Source organism: Solenopsis invicta, chromosome 16 (genome assembly GCF_016802725.1).
Source record: "Solenopsis invicta isolate M01_SB chromosome 16, UNIL_Sinv_3.0, whole genome shotgun sequence".
Taxonomy (NCBI): domain Eukaryota; kingdom Metazoa; phylum Arthropoda; class Insecta; order Hymenoptera; family Formicidae; genus Solenopsis; species Solenopsis invicta.
This window is the reverse complement of record NC_052679.1, coordinates 18517852-18540646: the sequence shown is the minus strand read 5'-3', so window position 1 is coordinate 18540646 and position 22795 is coordinate 18517852. Positions and strand designations below refer to the sequence as shown.

Genomic DNA, 22795 nt, shown 5'->3' with positions numbered 1-22795 from the left:
GCTGTTGCACAGATTTTAAAGTCTTAGATATTTTATATACCTGAAAACATTAACTATATGTGTATGTATATAATACGAGCATCAAAATTCGAATTTGGTCGAACGCTTCACTTTTACTTTATATCAATACAATTTAAAGAGAAAGAAAATTTTCATTATAAATTAAAGGTGGTAGTTCGGACATTCATGCATCTTGGAAAAAAAAACAGTCCGATAACGTGTTAATTTCCCTACGATAAAAAGAGCTAGAAAAAGTAAAACAAAGTTGACATTTCTTTTTTCTTCTACTGCTTCAGATGTCGGAATACTCCGTGACGGAAGCGCGATAACGCCGATATACGGGAACGTAATATAATAATTGCTTATTCAGCAAACGACCTTTCAAATTAATCGTGCAGTGCCGTTTATGATTAATTTAATGCAACTCCTTCTGACATTAGATTAGATTAGACGAGCAAAGAAAAAACAGACAGCGTGCAAAGTATCCTCGATAATTATCCGATGCATACATTGCATATGTGAAACGCGTCGCTCTTTAAAACGGTCTTCTCTTGTAATCGTGAAAGAGAAAAAAGAAAACAAAGAGCTGTTGCAAAAGTGCATTGAAAAAAGAGTGTGGAAATAATAATCAAGCTTCGGTGAAATTATTTCAGTCAAATGTTTAATATAATCAAATATTTAGTAAAAATTATATTAATGGTAAGTCCATAATGAAAATAATGGGAACCAATTGGTTACTAAACATTTGGTTATATTAACTGAACATTTGAACTATTTCACCAAACTATCATGTAGACTTGATTATTATTATCAAACTCTTTTTTTCAGTGTATAAATAGAAGAACTCGCGTGATGCATGACGAAATATTTTCGTATTCGTAACAACCGGCAATGATTGCTCAATGACGAAATATATTAATGAAATGACGCGCGCGTTAGTGTCAATGAACAACTTTTGCATTCGGTAGGGAAAAGCCTAAGGTCTACGAACTGAGAATTTTAAGCGCATGCAAATCGCAAATGATATTGTTTCTATAATCAACTTTGTCAAGCAAAAGATAATCAAGATAAATAACGCGAAGAGCAACGTTGAGAAGAAGAGTACAATTAAATTTAAAATTAAATTTTAAATTATTAAAAAACAATTTGTTTAAAGCGATTTCCATTAATATATGCAATATTTCGTTAGACAATTCAAAACAAACTTAATACAGCCTTCAGATAATTAATAATATCGCGCAATCTTCAAATATTATGCGAGAATATTGAGCGTCAAAGCTGCAATCAAACCTACTTTTACAATTAACTTATATCCAAATATGTAAAATAATGTAAATAATGTAAAACCAACAAAAATGCCAGATCGAGCTAATTTTGTAAACAAGCAAAGGTGAAGGTGCCACATGTTATAAGAAATTCGATATTTCCTTCTTCTATCTCTCAAACTTATTTCTTAATATGTTTTTGAAATAAAACATGAAAGCTTGTAATCGAATCCACAGATACATGTTTGTACGAATAAATGTAAGCCAATGACATATAAACTTCGCGCAACCGGTTTTACATGTTTTTGTTTCGAGTTTGCTTGTGTAAAAGTGATTTTGTTCTAGATAAGGGAAAAAAATGCAAAATCAATCAAACGCGCACAGAATCTTCGGTCACACAATCACGCTTGCGGATGCAATATCGCATATCGGTTACATAAACAGAGATTAGATGTTGTTCCCTATGCAAGAAAGGAGTGCTTCCGTTATCTTGCGTTCACCACTGCACGAAATCTCAGCTGATCCATGTGCATACGTATGCGTTGCGCATTGAGCATTAAAAAAAATCGTTTCCACAATTCGGTTATGTCCGTTCATCTCAATACATAAAAAAAAATGTTGATAATAGTCAAAGGATGTCAATTAAATATTTGGTTAAGATAACCAAGAATAAATAATTTTCTCCAAACTTGAGTAAAATAATAAATATCAATAAATTTTATTATTTAAAAAACTTGTAATTTTATAGATACATATATCAAATAATTAACATTAAATAATTAAAAATAATAAATAAAATGTAATATAAAAAAATAGAAAAAATTTATTCTCATAAAATTAAATATTGAAATTCCTTCTACATCTCTTACGTAAAAAAATATTCAATATTAACTATTAAAATGTCACGAAAGCTAATTAAAATTTTTAAAAATACAATTTAATAATCGTAAATCATATAAGTTAATTAATTATTAAATTATTTTATTTCAATGGAGTTTAAAAAATCTAAATCAAGAAATTTTCGCAAGTGATGATTTCAGACAATAAAAAAAAAATCGAGATATCAATAGGGCAATTCTAGTATCAATTGCAAAACTGAAACTTTGCAATAAAGATGATTACTGTAACGCAATATGATGATGTTGATGATCGTGCGGATGACCGATAACAGATGCTACTGCATCAGAGGACATCGGCCATGTTTACAATCGTTACAAATAAAAAAAGTCAGAGAAACAAGAATCTGGACCTGGTCAAGAATAATTGTCAAAGTCCACGTTGATAAGTCTATCACGTCTATCATGTGAGACATGCACACGAGAGAGAGGGATTCGATGTAGAGGAAAGGGGGGAGGGGGAAAGAAACAAACAGCGGAAGAAAATGATTGTACATAATTCAATTGTACATAATTCAAGAAAGCTGAAGATTGCTGTCAGACTCTGAAATGGACCATTAATGGCTCTTGAACGTCTGACGGAAATGATAAAACGCAAACAAGGGAACAAAAGATTAGTCACTTGTGGAATCCTTCGCAGTTCTCGGAAAATACAAAAATTTTATATCAAAAAAGCCTGAAGATATTAAGAAAATTATAGTCCGTTCTGGTTCTGATTTTAAGAAACCTTCAAACTATTTTTGTCTTGAGAGATCAGCTAATCTGTCATGGAACAACCAGAGTGCGTGCTTTCTTTTAAATAAAAAAATTATTTAAATTTCACAAGTTTTGACGTACATTGGATGCAAATACGTCATAGCATATTTGTTATGTACGATACGTTCTACAGAGCAAGATTTTATTTAAAATGCTTGGCCAATGTGACTCGAGAAAAATGATAATGTAATCAATATTTAATGAATCTGAGAGTAATATAATTTTTTAATTAAATATTTTGCGCGCGCGCACATAAACATACAATTTTTATTTACTAAGAAAGAATTATAAATTCAGACATTAGCTTAGTTTATATAACTTCTTCTTTGTTGATATACTAGTACGACGAATAAAATGCAAACTTCAATAATTTTGAATGGTTAAAAGGCTTTCAGTTCATTAACCGTCCTTCATATTTTCGATAAACCATTATAACAGTTCTTTGTAAAAATCGAACAGGAATCCTAGCAAATGGATTGAAATAGATTGACATTGATTCGTGTGGTTACTGACGAATACAAATTCTTAATATTTTAAAACCATTTCAATCCAATTATAATTTCATAATTCCTTGAATACATTTTAATCCGCAAAGTAAGATTGAAACTACACGATTCCTATGCTGATAATCCAAAAAAAGATTTTACAGGTCACGTCAATCCATTGTAATACATAAAACAGGATTAATTCAAAAAAATGTTCGACAGTCTCCAACTTATTTTTGTCCATAATATGGAATTGAAAAAAAGTGAGTCTTATTTCTTTTATTCAATCAAGAAAAAATTTCACGGATCAAGGATCCATTTTAATTCGTGACACAAAAATTGAAACAAAGTTATTCTTATGCTGCATGCAGATCTTCACGAATTAAAATAAATCCTTGACCCGTGAAATTTTTTTACGCACGCACGCACGCACGCACGCACGCACGCACGCACGCACGCACGCACGCACGCACGCACGCACACACACACACACACACACACACACACACACACACACACACACACACACACACACACACACACACAAAATTCTTTAAGGATGATTAATGCAAAAGTATTAGTCCAATGACATAATTTTATATTTTTAAAAATAAAAACACATTTTGTTTTTGATAACAGATTCTTTCATGATACTGTCGTAAAATATCTATAAAAAATTATTGCTCATATTAAAATGTATTTCACTTATTTTCCAAAAGTTTATTTATTATCATGGAAAAAATTAATCATGGAAAAGAATTGTACAAATATTTGAATCCATCTAAATCCATGAAAAAAAATCACGTCCCATTCCTACACATAGATAGAAAATTTTATTTTATTGCATTCAATTCCTTTTTATCCATATGCATCAATGTATTTTAATCTATTTTAATCCATTTCCGTTTGGTGGGATATTAAGTTAGCAAACAGTCTTGTATGTATGTACGTCATAAGTGAAAAGATTGTAAACACTTTTTTTCGCTAAGTTTCGGAACTTAGCCTTGCTCATAGAGCAGATGTACTGGTTAGATCCATAAGTAAAGAACCAATCGCTCGATGATCAAACTGTATGCCGAAACTCATCGAAAAAAATAATGCAATCTTAGACTATATAAATATCTAAAAATGCAATCTTTTTGCTCATAACCGTATAAATCATGCTTTTGTTTTGAAAACAATGTGGGACATATATCTAATTATAAACACAGATTAACGCTTGTTGTTGTGTTACTAATTCCCTCGAAATGTCAAAATCTGTGAATTTATTTCTGATGTGGCTGAGGTCAGGTTATCGACATCGAAACTTCTGCATTGTTAACAAAACCAAGTTATGCGCATTAATCTTCCTAATCTATATAATTAATGGTTAATCAAACGATAGATAATCACAATAAAAATCATCCATTAATCGTAATGAATACAAGGAGAGTTCCTGATGTTTATCTGCAAAATTTAAATTGCAATAAAATTACATAAATTATATTAAAATTACGTAATTTACAATAAAATTATATAAATAATGTTTCAAATGTCAAATATGTCATCGTGGCGATCACGTTGTACGCGTCGCCATGGGAAAAAAAGATTACCGTCGCCCTTGCATGTGTCAACATAGGAATCATGCTCGACAAGATACGGCTCGTGATTAATGAGGATCAAGGTCTCGGCGAAATTGCGCCCAGTGCACCTTTGCGTACAGACATGTGTTTCGGCACAATAGACAAATGGCAACACCAGATGGATAATCATGTCAGATATGAACGCTTTCGCGAGGTTATTGAATCTTCCTCTGTGCCAAATAGCATAATACATGGATGAAGGCTTCCACGAATTATCCTTCCCCGAGTACCTTCCGTCCGCAGTCAACAATCTGTTCGCAAGTGCACTCATCAATAGATCTCTAATGAGATTTCGCAATCGGATTAGTATTTGAATAATTAGAGCGATGTTATACAAGGATAATCTAAAGGACGGATTATTAAAGAAACCAAAACAGAATGGCTGGTTCCCTAAGAGAGAGACTATAAAAGAGCATATTTTTGTAAAATGTATTTAAAGATCACCGTTTAATAATTTCAATAAAAATGTTTGCACGTTTGGCGCAGTATCACATTACCTATATTATGCATATAAAGTCTTGTACATAAAAATATATTTTATAAAAAGACACAACATGTGCTAAGATTAATTTTATCTCGTTCATGTTATTTATGCAGAAGCATATTGACTTTAACCAAATATAAAATGTTAAATATGAAGATATGGTAAGTAAAGAATAATAAAAAATTGATCTATCAATATAAATTTTCAAAATTTTTATTATTTCAAATATCATAAAAAATTAATAACAGGAAGCAGAGGAACTTATCACTTCCTGTGATATGTTCTGGCTTGATCAAGAATATTTTTTCCGATCAATTTAGCATCGGATGATTCTTATTTAAGACTGTAAAATATCTTTCCCGATAATGAAATAAACATTCCTATCACGCGAACCAAAACAAGAAGATTAATTAATGATGAATAATTAATTGAACATTGGACTAAAAACAAAAAAAACAAAAAAAAAACAAGAAAGGATAAAAATCATTAAACCCTGATTAATCAATTTCCCCACGATTGATTTACCTGAGATTAAAGAAGTAGCAGAGTACTCCGCAAAAGAGAAAAATCTCAATGAGGCCGTCCATCCTTGCTTTCGGTGCGAAGAGATCCGATTCAAGAGCAAAGGAAAAGAAAAAAAAAGGGGGAAAAAATAAGTGTCCTACGCGCACTAAATGTCTGTCAATCGATCAGGTGCTGCTCGCCGCTGATCGTTTCCCACGATCGGATCGATGATCAGTAACTTCGCGGGATCGTCGGCCGCTTCGTCGATCGCGCGGCTCGTGAGATCCATGGATCGGAACAGTCAGCGCACAGATCGCTCACGAGTGAGCGAAGGATCCCCGGCGATGGGTCGCGGCGATCCCGAATTCCCGTCGGCGGCGATTAGGTACCGTACGATCGCGCCAATCTAACCCGGTCGATCCGGTGTCGTCGACTATCGTCGACTATCGTCGACTTTCTACCGCAACACGTTAAGTAAGCACCGGCGTACCGAGCCGAACTGCTGCCGCCACCGCCACCACTGAGGACGGTTCACTGACTCACTGACTTCGCTGCGCGGTGATGATGATGGTGCGATGCGCCGGCCGTGATGCATGCGTGCGTGCGTGCATTCGAATGCGTTTTTCAAGGTACGCTCCCCAAGGGGAGCGGAGTGCGTGACCTTCTGGATCACGCGAGACGGAGGGAAGGGGGGGAACTCGCGGGAGCAGCACAAGGGTTCGGAGGACTCCCCGTCAGTCGATCTGGATACGGAGTGGACAAATCGGCTCCGGCTGTGGAACGTCCGGCGCAAATTACAGCACGATGGACAATCCTTCCGAAGAGGCACGAGAATCAAAAAGAATAGATCAAAAGAGCAGTTCGCACGCTTGCGTAATTCTTGAAAAAAGTTAAGATAGTGTGTCCAATGAATACATAGTAATTGGATTATAAATTTTATTCATGTACAATTTTTGCATTAAAAAATATTTATTCATAAATATTTTATAATTATGTTATAAATATGAAATTTATGAAAATTGTTTTATACATTTCGTATTAATTCGTAAAAAAAATATTAACTAAAAAAAAAGTTCAATAAGTAACCACATTATTTAATACATATTATTTAATATTAAATGTCATGTTGCTACAATGTTTTCATAATACAACCGTGCCAACAAATTATATTATTTTATATATTATTTAATTATAAAAAAGCAAGAGTAATAGCATTCATTTTCCCCTTGGTATAATTATTTTTCACAAACTTTAATCAAGCTCGAAAGCAAAATATTTTATGTATTGTAATGACAGGTAAACGATTATACTTGTTTACAAGTAAATCAAAACGATAAGAAAATACACGTATAGATACTTGTACCAGAATCTGATAAATAATCTTTAGCAATCTCTCTAAGAATAGAATAAGCATTTTCGTGATCCTATATCCAAATTCAAATTTTTCAATAACAAAAAAGTAAAGCTAATATAATAGACTTAGCAGTGCAGAATGAGAATGAATGCGAAATCGAAAATATTCGTAATCACATTCACAAATATAATTTTTCAAATCAAATAAAAAAAATATTTTAAATATTTATCCGTTTCCTATAAATACAAAACAAATTGTATTTATACTCATATTCATGTTCAATATTTATTCATTCGAATATTTTCATCGGACACGCTATGTTAAGAACAGAGCACGCTTCTATTTGGCCAGCTGTTGAAACTTGTGGCGTATTATCAAATATAATTTTATATAGTAATTAGCTAGTGTGTGTGTGTGTGTGTGTTGCGAGATTTACGAAGTACAATCATTCAAAAGCAGCACATTCGCGACTCACAATCAGTAAAACGAAACGAAGTTGCTATCTCAAAGGACCAAGACTAAAATCCAAAGATCGAAAGATGAAGATTATAAAGATATTGATTAGAATAAATAGCGTTATTTTCATTTCAATAGCATTTAAAAATTCACATGTTCTTCACGTGTTCTGATTTATTAAATGACCTTTGTCATGCCGATAAGTTCCTATGACGGTGCAAAATATGTGAAAAACATGATGAGTTTTGATGGACGAATACTTGGATATAAAAAATGGCTTTCTATTCAGATACAACCTGGATGCAAATTGACGCCGAGCAAAAGAATCGTGTTATTGTGCGATCAAAGGATAAATTAACAAACTACTCGTCAGCATTTTATTGAGGTCAAAGTTGACCGGAAAGTCTACTAGGTCTAGTGAATTAAAAAAGAATACATGATAAATTTTTTACCCAGTTTTTACCCCGTTCCTGACTTTATCTAATGGAATAAATTGGCAAAAACTATAAAATTAAAACTAATATATTACGCTAAAATATATTTATGTAACTTCATACAAAAAAATGTTTGCTTTAACAAATAAATCATAATATTAATCGCTAGTTTAAAAAAAAACGAAACCAACCAATAGTAACAGAATTCTGGATTTTTAAAATATTTGTTGTTAAATCTCTTTTTCTGTCTTTCTCTTTAATATTTTTAATATTTTTGAAAAATTTTTCACGAATTAAATTCAAATAGCGATAATATTTTAATATTCGATATTTTCAATTAGTTTGACGTCTGGATAGATCTGAAGATTATTGTCTCGGGGCAACGACGGATGCCAAGGGATTAACCTCGCGTTGGTGTGATTGGGTATGATACATCCCGTGCATTGATCTCTAGCTTTGAGCTAGAGACAATAATTTACCGATAGACAACACTGTTTCAAATAAAAACTGTACACTTATGATGCATATACTCAAGTGTTGAGATTTCCAAAGCATATTTTGCTATAGGGTACGCCACACCCCACCATACCAACGCAGGGTTAAGTAATGCAAATAACAATAATAATATTTTGATTTCTCCAAAAATGTTAATAGAAAAATCAGGTACCATCTCTACATTATTAAGAACAATAACAAATAGAGAAAAAAAATTGTTTTCTAAACGGTGGTATTAATTCGGAATTAAAAGAATTAACACAAATTATTCTTGTAATAAAAATTTAAGTTTACTGAACAATAAAATTTGCAGCATAACGCTCTTTCTGTTGTGTGCTTCGTTAGAAAGCTTAACTATTCAACTTCAATCACGTGATATCCAATCATTATACGAAATTGTTATACGTACTTTATTTATTATTTTGTTAAAAAATCAATTAAATTAACTTTAGAATGCAACTGTGAATTTTCATCAAAACTATACTAAACTTGACCTAGTTTAGTGAAAATTCACAGTTGCATTCTAGGATTGATGAAATTAATTTCCTCATAAATCAAAGTTCGAAGTCACATATGATACGCAATTCAAGCGAATAAATTTGAATAGCCAAGTTTTCTGTTGAATAAGACATTCAACAAGAAGAGCATTATGCAAATTGCAGTATTAAAATTTTGATATAATATTTAATAAAATTTCTTTTACATTAAAATAGTAATACTAATATTAAAGAAAGAGTGCAGTTTTTTTAACACCTCGTAATCTATAAAGTAGAAAAAAAAATCTTAAATATAAAAAATATTATTAATTATATAAATAAATTTTCATCCAATGGAGATCTCAAGACTTATGCAGACAGTGCACGAATTCAATATTGCTAATAATGAAGTTACCATATGCGTATAAATAATCAAAATCTATGCAAACTCGAATCGAAACAACACCTGAACGGTAAAACAAGCAATTAATAGAGATAATTAAAAAAAGTAATTAATTAATAATAAATTAATTAATAAAAATAAAATTTAGTTCTTTTTCAGTCTTCTCTATCTCTCTTTCCTCTTCGTACATTCGCGTTCGTAGCTTCTGAGTTCGTGTATTCGCGTTACAGTCTATCGCAGCATTTTATTTCTATATTTTACTCGTTCAAAATAATTTCAGTTCCAAGATAATTGCAGAAAATAAACGTTCTCCTCGACCCGTAAGACTTTCTCTATTTGTCGAATTCATTGGTCCGAAAAATGATTCTCGAGAAAACCCACGGCTTTCACTTAATTTAAAAAAAAAAATGAAATGAAAATCAAGAATTAGCGTCACGCATCCGTATGGTGGAATTGTGAAAATTTAGAATGGAAAGCAGCATCGTTTATGAACAAACTTGATGGATCGTCGATAAAATCGATGGGTGTCAGAACAGCGATGTTTTAATGAAGACCTTTGTGTTCAAATTGTAGAATCAATCACAAAATTTTCTATGAAATAAAAAAAAAGAAAAAGCGCAACGATGAAAATGAAAAATTAAAGCTCACACTCATCATTGCTATCTCAGATTACCACGTCAGAAGCGAGAAAATACAGAATAAAAATTCTTATTGAAATAGAAATATTTTTCAAAACAAGAGTCTTGACACGAGATCGTGATAACGTGCATCATTTTCCTTTTAATCGTCAAGCTTTCAAGCTTCGAAAACAAGACGTGAAACTCTTTGGATCTATCCGATCCGATTTAAGAACCAATCTTGAACCTTCTGAAACCTGACGAAATTCCTCGAACGAAACTAAATGGTGTTCAAACGATAACGCGAGCGTACGATCACAGTCGAGGGTGTCACTAGTTTTTTAACGCACGCCACGTTTAATAGTGTTTAAGAGTGTGCGTCGTTCGACGACGCAGTGATCCACGTTCATCTCGACGCGAGTGCTGGAACGGATCAACCACGACTGCATCCGACCGTGTTCGCGGGCTGGCATGCCACCGACGAAGATCGACGGTAATTTGTGATGCGTTTCTACGGTGCGACTCTCCGGAATTCCGGTATCATGGACCCGAAAACTAGATAGTAGTCCCAGGAAGCCGCGACGCGTTCGTCTGCCGTTTCGCACCACGACGAGAAATCGGAAAAACTTCCGAAAAATAAAGTGGACGAAGACGAACTGAACGGTCACGCTTCATGTGTTTAATCGCGACAGAATCACGTTACTCGGACACGACCAATCGGATCGCACCAGTAGTCCAGCGTTCGCGACAGACGCGAGCTTTAATTGCCACCGTTCCGGATGATACACTTCTGCTAAACAGCCACGTGTTCATTGCTATTAACGAATAGAATGCACCGGAATGCATGCATAGAAGTGTTGCGATGACATCTTATTGCAAGAGACATTTAAATATTTACCGAATTACGTTAAAAAAAACTCCGTTTAACATATATTAAAAAAAAAAAACATGTACTATCTTAAATGCGCGAATTTTTAAAGAACAAAATAACATAATCTATATCTTTTTTAAGATATAAAACTATGAATTTAAAAGATCATCAAAAGCGGTTTAAAGTTATGTTACAGTACAAATTTCAAACTTCATAATGCTCTTTTTTAACTTTTTTTCTACGATAAATTTTTTCATTGAATTACAGCGATTTAAATATTGTGTAATTTTAGACGTTCTAATAGCGCTCCCTATTTTCTGTTGAGCATATATATTAAAAAAAATTTTTTTTTGTGTTGCAGAAGTTTAATTTGAGTAAATATTTCAAGTAAATGGTAAGCGTGTATCTATTAGAAGGCCCTCAAAAAATTGCACGCTTTAATGTTTCATTAATGATAAAGTCATAATATCGATGGGTTATCTCTCCATTAACCGCTCTATTAAATTAATTTACTACAAGGCACACGTACACGATCGAAGTCTATTTTCGTTTCGTCGATTGTATGCGCAAGGACGTTTCTGTCCAGCTCCGGACTCTATTTAGAAATCGCTAGACGCGATCCGGCATACTGCGGTGGCCTGTTCCGTACCGCGCGAACCGTAAATTAATCCCATTGAAAGCCATTACGCGTTTTATAATGGTCCTCATTGTATGTCAATTTGCGAATGTACAATAAAATCCCCGCGGACCGGCCCCCGGCCGACCAGGAAGGTACGGCCATATCTGTGATTTGTGCGAGTCAGTTAGCCTCGTCGCGTACGGAACGTCGATTTTACATTGATGTTGAGTGCGTAACGCTGATCAACAATTGTTTATTTTTGGAAAAGTGCACACGCACACGACGTGTCTTCTATAGGTCTGTTTTTTTTTTAGAACTTTTTGTTTACTTCTCTTTTTCTCTTAAAAAAAAAATAAAAGGAGGAAAGATAAATCGTGCAAAGTTTAATTTAACTAAAAAGAACAGGCTTAATACGCGCTCCATGTGCTACTCGAAACAACTTTTCCTTCGTCACGTTTTGATCAATATAAAATCAATATAAATCAAAGTTTTTCGAAGACAATTTGTTAAAGACTAGTCTTGTGCCCTTTAATTTCTTCATCTTTAGATAACTTTATCCATGAAATATCTCCCAGAGAATATGATAATTTCTAATAAAATTGTAGTACATTTTGTGTCGAAAGTTAGTAGTATGAAGAATAACTATCCATTACGTAATCAAAGGTTTCAGTGGAAAAAAACAATTTTTATTTACAACGCATATTTTTATCTGGAAGATAGCTATCAGAAAGTGTGAAAAAATCGGACATTATTCGGTTATATCTGAATCGATCTTAGATTAGTTGTACATATCGATCTAGATTCTTCTATTATTGTTTCATCACCAAGGAGTTCTAACGATAAGCATTATTTGTTTATTTCTTTAATCATTTTTATCACTCAAATAAGTCGCATTTATATGAGTACGCGAGCCGGATTCTTATCTTAAAACTCTTTAAAATAGTATATATGAATTTAGAATGATACAATAATTATCTTACAAGTAACAAAATTGTCGAAAAAATTACCTTTATAAGCAGAGAATATTTAAAAATAATAAAACATGATGTTTTCTGTCAGAAGTCTTCCTAAAAATCTCTGAGAATAATAAATGTTATATATATACATACAGAAAATTAATTATCGAAAGTTCTACCTTCTTATTTTTAATAGTTCTAAAGTTATTAGTCTTTTTTTTCTTTAATGATCAAAATGGTCTTCTTCTGTATCTACTAAAAACTAACTATTAAAAATAAAAGATAGAACTCTCAATAATTAACAAGTTTCCACAAAATCAGCTTTACACTCACCACTTAATGTGTCATTTAAAGGCCATTTTATGTAATAGTGTAAACTTATTCTTAGAACCAGAAGTTAAAAATAAAGTTAAACCAATATTAAAGCTAATCTGCGGAGGCATAGGTAAAAATAAACACTACCTTATAATGTTTTATGACCACTTATGACTGTTTACGTTATGATAAAATGGCCTTAAATGCTTATATAAGCTGTTATATTAAGTATGTCTATTATTTTTGGTACACTTTTATGTATCATACATACATAATATTTATATAAGGTATGTATGTATATGTATACATACACACACACATAATTTAATAATATTTAGTATGCATTTAATATTTAACATTGAGTATAAATTTAATTGAACAATAAAAAATCATAATTATGAAAACATGTATAATTAATTCAATAAAATACAATTCATGTTATCATTATTTTCTAACGATAGAGCATATGATTCGCGCAAATTTCAATCAATCATGATGACTGCGTCTTTTTCAAATCCGTACTTTCTTCCTAAAAGATAAACACTCCATTTCGAAGGTAATTTCTCGTAATACAATGAAGCTTTCGGACTAAATCGTGATTTGCATGTAACTCATGTTGCCGTGAAATAGAATGGCAAATTGTGTCTTACAAGAAGACAGGTCTCGCGACACGTGGGAAATTTATCTCGAAATGGCATGATCAACATAACCTCTCAAGTAACGCGGTTCAACGCGATGAAACACAACAATGGCAACTAACCTCTCCCGAGTGTTCCACTCAAACAGGATTCTCTCGGTCGTGATTCAGCTTCTGCGAATGTGTGCGACGATTTCGCGCATATCACGCCATTCATGCCATCAACTATTCACCAAAGCAGCTACACTTAAAGCGGCCGGGACATCGCATGTGTATGCACGTATGTAGTTTGATCCACTCGATCAGACGTTGGCGCGCAATTCACTTTTTCGGAGTCCGTGAATTAGAGGCAATTTTAAACGAAATCGTCAATTCTGAGTGTCCTCTCTTTTTCCGTGAACATGTGAATATTACGATCTTTCATCAATGAAGCTGTATCTGCTTGTATCAAACTTATATCTCGACTTTGTCCAGAAATTTCGGTCATAAACTGTGCGTTTGAAACTCACGCGACGCCATTTGTTTGATTTGTTTCGTCATTCAATTGAGGGGGAAAAAGCATTTAGTTTCTGCCGGTAAGGTCGGTTATGATTTTACCGACCGTCGATACATTATCTACAAAAGATTATTAAATAATTTAATGATGTTTTTATTTTGTAAAATCAGAGAAGTTTTCGCGATCAGCTGAGAGACGGCATTTAAAGATTATTGCGCATTATTGGAATTTTATATCTAACAATTGATCTGTCCTTTTCAGCTTACTTGCACAGTTCATCTTTTTTTTCACGGTGGACGGAAAAAAAGAAAAAATAAACTGTGCAAGAATTTCGGCTGAAAAAAACAAACCTGATACAAACTAATGAGAATTTCAAGTTTATATTTTATAAAATTAGGTGACTACAATGATCTACATAAAAAGTAACAATTATTAAAAATTAAATTTTAAGCCGGTATTCATAGTCGTAAATAATTTTCAATCTTTGGTTTAAAAAAATGACTGTATGAATGAATTTGTAATTAATTATCTTTTCAATCAAAGATTAAAAATTATTTACGACTATTGAATATCTTAAACTTATTTGTTCTATGTTATATTTTTTGTAAATTTACTATTGCTATTTTTACCATTACTATTTTTATTTTATTTTATGCAAGTCGTAATTTTTGAAATACATTAATTTAATTTTATTTAAAATGTAAGAGTGTGTATTTATTTCATTTTTAGATTTTTCTCAATTAAATCGAGAAAATCAGACTGATTTGGCTTGCGAATGCGCACCGCACGAAGCGCGAGGAAATATGGCCGCGAGATAGCTGCGGAGCGTGTTGCTTGACAAGAGGGTCCAGCAACGGCAACAACTTCAGCAGTTCTGATCAGCCAGGATGATCGTCCTATTCGTTTCATGACGAGCGAGATCCGACTTCCCGATACCTGACGTAACCTGACGACATGGAGTTGGGCCTGTCCAACACTCTGCTGGCTGGTGATCAACGATTGATCGATCACATAGTGGGCGAAGTTAAGTCCCAGGGTATCTTCGATCAGTTCCGGAAGGAATGCATCGCCGACGTCGATACCAAGGTAATTTTCGCAACCGATTCCTGACAACAAACTCGTCCGTAACGTAAAAGGACGTTGGACCTTTCCACCTGATCCCTTCGATTCAGAGCAATTCAGAGGTTAGGTAACTGGTTTAAACATTAGGCATAGCTGTAAAAAAGTTTTCATCGTTATCGTTATTTTTGCAACAAAGAGGATCCTAAATAGGATGCATTTTAGGATGATGTTTTATGTAACAGATTTTTAACGAATCTATTCCTTCTAAACTTTGGTTCTTCGATGCTTGATTTTGATATACTGTTGGAGACTGTAATATTTTAATATATAGATATTTAATATATAGAAATTATGATTGCTCTAGAAACAGTGCATCAAAATCAAGCGTTCAAGAATCAAAATTTAATAGAAGTACAATGATAAGTAGTCATTAAAAACTTATTACATAAAATACTCAGTGTTTTCATACTTAAAAAATTAGGATTTTTTTTATCTGTAAAAATCATGGATTTTTATGAGATTTTATTGATACTCAGAAAAATTTTTTGGAAACTTTATTTTAAATTTATATTTTCTCTTTTTTTCTGATAAAATTGTTTCTATGGTCATTTTGATAATTGAGCAAAATTTATTAGCAGTAAATATACATGTCTATTTTCTAATGACTCAAGTTTTATAGCAAATCTAGTGACAAAAAATAATACATTGTTCTAAATTGACATTGTGTATTTAAATACTTTCCAAATCCTGTACTTCTATTGAATATATCCATATATTATGAACAAATCATGCCGTATTTAATTTATATATTTTATTTTAGTATTTTGTTCAATTTATTACCTAAAACTAAAATGGTTTTTTTTATGATTATATGATTAAGAACATTAGAAAGTATAATAAAATAAATTTCAGAACATTAAAATTTTTCCTAATTTTACTTAAATTTTTGTATAAGATTCTTAGAAAATCTGAGAATTTTTTTTACAAAAATCGAATAAACCTAAATATTAGAAAACATTTATTGTACATATTATACAAAAACTGACTCATTTAGTAAATATTAAATATTAATATAGTATCTAATGTATTAATATAGTATCTAATGCATATGTATAATTTCAGCCTGCGTATCAAAATCTGAGGACAAGAGTTGAAGGCTCTGTAAACTCTTTCCTTAGTAAGCAAGTATGGAAACCAGACCTGAACAAGAATCAGCTCAGGGAAACCTTGCGCAAGCATATACATGATGCACCATATCTGGATGCTGGCGTGGAACGAATAGTAGATCAAGTGGTGAATCCTAAGGTCTATTCAGTTTTTATGCCTCAGATAGAGGATGTGGTGTATAAGTTCCTAGGTATAGAGAGGCCAAAGACGAAAGAAAAGAACGGTGCTTGCGGTCTTAAAGATTTGTTACCTAAAGATTTGGACCCGGTCTCGCCAGAGTCCGACAAGAACAGCTTGAAGGATGAATCTCTTGAATCCCTAGATATAAATGATGTAAACGATTTGAATGGAAAACAAGATGAAAAAGTCGATGAACAGAGGCCGCAGAATGAGGAGACATATAAGGATAAAACTAAAGCAGGGTCGGAAAATGGACATATTTCCGTGGAGGAAAAATCGTCTGATGAAGTCTATAAACTAACTAAGAATGAAAGTAATTCGAACTTGAACACGTCCGCGAAGTCAGATGACAAAATGGAAGAAGAGGAGGAAGAGGTCAGTCCAACGTTTGAGCCTATCGACATTATGAATCTAAATGAATCCAACATTTCCAACGATTCGCATTTATCGGGCATATCGGAATTAACGAGTCACAGATCCAGAAGCCCGGATTTCTCGAACGAATTGTCGCGGGATAACTTCGAGTATAGCAATCAAGATTCTCAGCTTAGTAAAGTCTCCTCGGATTCCCGATTGTCAATAGTGACGGACTTCGGTTCCTCTAATCATGCTTTAACACCGGTACACGATTCATCAAGAGACGAAACGACGAAGGACAAGTACGAGGCTAAAAGCGGTAAAGATAATTTCAAAGCATTCAGAGAGTTGGATTCATCTAAAAACAAGTCGACTAAAAGCAGTTTTGACTTTGCTAAAGGTAAAGATGTGCAAGATTATAAAGACACTAAGGATTTCAAGGGTGCTAAAAGTGTATCTTCTAAAGAAAATTCTCGTGAAGCCACAGATAATAGTGTTAAGGATAAGTATGAGCATAAGAGTCGAGAAAAGAGCAAGGACAGTGAGTCTAGCAAGTCATCAAAAAGCACGAAAGATAAAGCCGCAAGTAAGGATGCAAAATATTACAAGGATAAAAATAACGAGAGAAAGAGATCAAGCGAAAAGTATGACAAACACAGTAGTGAGAAGTACGATAAGTACAATAAAAGTAAATCTAAAGATAAAATTGAGCAAGCGAGGGAAAGTTCTGACAAAATCAAAGATGTTTCAGGAAATTTAAAGGACAACAAGCTCAAGGACGAGAAGCCTAAAGAGACGGATAAGAAAGATAATGTTAATAAAGAAGTGAAAGATTTGAAAGATATTTATAAAGAGAAGATTAGAGAGCTTCGAGAAAAGAAGGAATTGACAGAGAAAGAAAAATTGAATAAGGATAAGGATATTAAACTCATGAAAGATAATAAAGAGAATAAAGACAAAAAGGATCCTCTTAAGGATAAAAAATCGAGCAAGAAAGATCATAAAAGTTCGTCGTCGTCATCGTCGTCGTCATCGAAAAATCTCTCTGTAAATTATCACGAAAATAAAAGCAGCAAGATGTCGGAAAAGATTTCCGATGGAAAAGATAAACGATCAGATTCGAGGGATAAAACAAAACGGGATGAGAGACGATTGTCGAAAGAAAGTAAAAGCCATTACAGTAGCAAGTCAGATTTGTCGGACAAATCTGACAAGTCGGATTCGAAGAAGGCTTCCAGAAGCGAGAAGGAAGATAAGGGCGGAAAAGTAGATGCGAAAAAGGATATAAAGGTGAGTGAGAAAACGACAAATGGTAAAAAAGACGCGAAGAATCACTTACAGCAGAGCAAGAGTTCCGATCGCGCCGAGAAATCAGATAGTAGAAAGGAGTCAAAAACCGATAGTCCATCCAAGGATAAGAAGCGTAGAGAAGATAAAAAATCCAAGATGAAGGATGATCACTCGAGTTTACGGAAGAACTCGAACGATCGGCGTTCCACTGACCGGGACGGCTCGAACGGCTCGAGTAATAAAACCTCACCGCCCAGCAGCTCGAATTCTAACGTAACTAGCAACAAATCGAGCACGTCGAATTTGACGAAGGATAATCATGTTAGTAATTCTGGCAGCGAAACGTCAGACAGCATCGAGGAAACGCAAGTGAGCGATTCGAAGTTGTCGCATCAGACAGATTGTAAATTGAGTAAAAAAATCAGTTCGCAACTATCGACAAATGAAAAGAGTCATTCGAAGATTGAGACTGATAATAGCAATGAGGCTCACGATAGGCAGGAAGAGACAGAAGGAAACATAGATACACGTGATACAAGTCTGCCATTGAAGAAAAGGCTGTTGCCAGATAAAGATGTTGAATCGAATTCCGATGTAAAGCTCAAAAAACCGAAATTTGCAAAAAACATACATGAAGCTAAGAAACTGATGAAAATCAGGAAACAAATGGAAAAGCAGAAACTTAAAGAGGATAAGAAGGTGGAGAAGAAAGTTACGCAGGAAGTTGATCAAACGAATCAATCGAATACAAAGAATACCGATAATTTCGAGATTGTACCGGACGACGAACGGGTTCAAATTATAGAGATTCCCGACGAGGAGTATGAAGAACCTTACCCTGAGAAACACGAACCTTGTTTAATGCTGGACGAGAGATCAATAATAATGCCAGGAGCCGAGTCTTGTGCGAATGACCTCTTAAAGTTGAGTATAGAGCAATCTTCAAGCGAAGTGATATCAAATTCAGACGAAACACAAGTCACACAGGATTCCAAAACTGAAAACGAGAAAAAAGACGCTCAGTCTAACGAGTTGCTCGCTGAAGGTACAGAAGTTTCGCAAGTCTCTAAAGAGACTTGTAAGGACGACTCTGAGAAAAGTTCAAAGAACGAAATACCAAAACATACAATTGTCGAGGAAGAAAAATATCAAACAGAGGAAACGCATGTTTCGCAAAAACTGGAAGAAACCGCGGCTTCAGAAAAATCAGAATCTCTGGATCACAATGAAAACGGAAGCGTAAAACAATCGATGGAAGAAAACACGATGGAGGAAAACACGATAGAGGAAAAGGCATTGGAAGAACAGTATTATAATGAAGCAGAAACACAAGATGATAACAAAGAAACGAAGAATGACACACTCGAGATACAGGATGATAATAAAGAATCACCGGATGAAAAACAAATAGAGGCGTCACCTACAGTTGACACAATAGACTCACATATCATAGATTGTATGGAAATTAAATCTTCGTCCTCCGTGATTAACGAGGACAATGAGGATTGCCATTACTTCAAGACTGATAACGAGAAATCGGAAAGATTCTCCAATTTTTTGGAATCTCTAGAGCTTGTGGAGAATTCGTCTTTGGAAGATATAATAGAGAGTCTAGGCGGCAAAGTAGTTTCCTCAATACCGAAGTCCATGGCGGCACCGCCATTGCCGAAATCACGCAAACGTTCGTCTAGCCCCTTATCGGACATACTAGTGAATAATTCGGACAACAATAATGACGGCCATAAAGAGAAATTGTCCTCTCCTAGCGAAGACGCGGTGCACATCGTCAAGAAGAGGAAATTCACTAAGAAACCAAGATTCTCGAATTTATGCAATGCCCAGGGGATCTCGAATGGCGAGAACTTCGTTATGCCTCTGAGCCCTGACAGCGACGTGTCTGCAACGAGCGACAAGACGGCATCGTCCAATGTAATCAAAGAAGAAAAGAGGTACGTTACATGTTTCCGAGATTTTTACGTAGCTCAGGATTATACATGTAACTTATTATATTTGTTTGATCGTTGTTGTTACACTCACTTTGTACCTCTTCTATAAACGCGCGATTTGACTGTATCATTCTAAATAAATATCTTCTCGAATATTACTTGAGATTCAATTCTGTCTAACATTATTATTCCTTAAAATTGCAGCCGTAATAGGACCAGTCATCAACGATACTCGAGCGATGACTTATATAAACCACGCCCGTTATTTTCAAGTTCTTCTCGTCGAAGCAGACGATCTAATCAAGCATAGCTAGCACCCCGAGGATTCAGGTTGAATAAGCTTTATACATTTTCCAAGCATATTTATTTCATTTCATTATACAGTAATATATAGTGTATATCAATCCAATAATTCCTTTTCCAATTTACTATAATTTAAGAAATGTTTCATTTCTTTATTATTAACAACAATGACGTACAAATATGCGTATAATTGGGCATTTGTAATTATTTAAAATTCAGATAATTCATACTGAACACTATAATATTTAGAATTATCTGTTGTTTAGATTTATACTTATTTGCTAAAATTTTAAGTACAAGCTAGGAAATTACAAATCTAAGTTACAAATTATAAAAATTTATTAGTATCTATGAAATTTAGATATTGACTAAATTTCAATTAGTGCTTCAATGAACAAGTTTATATTAATTAGAATATTTCTTTAACAAATTTCGAGATAATGTTATCAGTTTCAACTAACATCTTCCATGTAATATCTAAGAAGTATTAAAGATTATAATGTTGACTATTATCAAAATCGATTGCGTAAATCTCGAAGAATGCGAGTGTTAGAAAAAAGAAGCACCTGTTTTTTTCTTTCGAGATAATATACTCAATCTAGGAACGGTCAACTTTGTTGGAAATGAGTGTTTCTACTTGTACGTATGTGTATATGTATTTATGTACGAACGAATGTCCGTAGATACACACGTTTTAAACGCAATTTCAAAATTATTAAAATTATAAGTTTCCCATAAGAGTAATAATCGATTTCATCTCTACAATCTCTAGACGTAATCTGATGAAAGTGTTTAAGCAATTCTGTAAAAAAAACTCGTCTTTCCGGTTCTACTTATAGTTTATCGCTCATTAGAATGCGACATTAAATTAGCATACGTAAATGTTCATACGTGTAACTTGCCGATTTTAATGATGCGAACAACTTTTTATGATATCTACTTACGTAATTAGATATACTAGCAAATTTGATTGGAAGCATTAATGCGCTTTGGTGCACATTAAAGTCATCCTTTCATAAATTAATATAAAAAATATATTTAATATAAATATATAAATGAATTAAATATATTGAGTTAAATTCTTAATATACTTTATTGTGCTGTTTAATAATATAAGTATTTTATAATATTATTCAATATATTTACAATTTATTTTACTTTTACACTCGGATCTATGGCTTTAATGTGCATCAGTACGCACTGTACTATGCATCAGTGCAGTCCAATCAAATTCGTTTTTTGTATGCATATATATGTAAGATCGCAATAAAAATAGACTTAACTTTCCGCTTACGTTACATACCAGTTTTGTAGAAGAAAATAGTTCTTGTATACATTTGTAGCTTTTATACCGCAAGTGATTTTAGTGATTAATCTTTTTTAAAAGCATTCTCACAAGTAACTCTAACGCGTTCTCCCAAACCCGCGCCCGCGTGTGTATACAGGGTGTTCCGAATCAATTTTTGCAAATCAAAATACTATACAAGAAAGTTCTCGGAAACTTGGGTAAAAAAAATTGTTATTTACAGATTTTTATTTCAAAAAATAATTTTTGAGATACAAAGGCTTAAAACTGGTCAACCAAAGATTACGTTTAAGCTATCGCCTGTAATACTGCTTGCGCGATAGTATTTTAATGACTTGCGATTATCTACACGGAAAGAACAATTCTGTTGAAGTATCTAAATATTTAGATATAGATCTGAAAATAATTTTATTGGATCATTAAAATAATTTTTACGGATTTTCAAACATAACGAGCAATGCTGCAAAAAATTGTGACATTCTAACAATTCAATTTGAGAATCTAACATAATTATTATGACGACTTAATAGAATTATTTTTAGATCTGTATCCAATTCAATTTTTGGATACTTTAGAAAAACCGTTTTTTCCGAGTAAACGTAGTTTGCGATTGACCAGCTTTAAACCTTTGTATCTCAAAAACTATTATTTAAAATAAAAATTGACAAAAAGCTATTTTACTGTATTTTTCAATAACTTGTTATAGTATTTTGATTCGCAAATTTCAGAACATTCTGTATATAAGAATTAAAAGAATTTGCAGATCGTCTAGATAAATGAAAGATAAAGAAAAGAATTACGCCGATAAGATAAAAAAAGCATTAAATAAGCGCCATAAGATGTAAAATCTAATCGTAAGTTCTCAAGATTTAGTTCGCGTTATATCTCACGTCGCTAGAAAACTGATAACTCTTTTATAATTTTCATATCCTCACATCGTTGTCTTTTCACGTTATTTATACCATCGCCCTCTAGTATAATTAGTTTATTCTTCGAATAATACTCGGGTTATATATAAAACAATAAAAAAAGGACAACTAAAA

The 22795-nt window shown here is 33.2% G+C and overlaps 2 protein-coding genes across 5 annotated transcripts in view; one reads left to right on the top strand and one right to left on the bottom strand.

Moving 5' to 3' along the window:
• The window catches only part of LOC105195797 (glycerol-3-phosphate acyltransferase 1, mitochondrial), a 23723-nt gene extending 9589 nt beyond the window's left edge, over positions 1–14134 (bottom strand). Inside the window, exons 1-2 of one of the 4 annotated variants that reach the window (XM_011161408.3) lie at positions 10495–10707; positions 6034–6826 (exon numbers count right to left, since the gene is read on the bottom strand). In XM_011161408.3, coding sequence (XP_011159710.1) covers positions 6034–6095 — 62 coding nt within the window. In that variant the 5' untranslated portion in view covers positions 6096–6826; positions 10495–10707. Of the gene's footprint in view, positions 1–6033; positions 6869–10494; positions 10708–13768 lie in introns of those variants that run through there. The other 3 variants (XM_011161415.3, XM_026133684.2, XM_039458871.1) reach the window with 3 other exon arrangements.
• LOC105195789 (biorientation of chromosomes in cell division protein 1-like 1) lies at positions 11686–22795 on the top strand. Its single transcript, XM_011161398.3, has 4 exons — positions 11686–12034; positions 14871–15227; positions 16326–20146; positions 20348–22795. The coding sequence occupies exons 2-4, from the start codon at positions 15096–15098 to the stop codon at positions 20451–20453; spliced, it is 4059 nt and encodes a 1352-aa protein (XP_011159700.2). The 5' UTR covers positions 11686–12034; positions 14871–15095; the 3' UTR covers positions 20454–22795.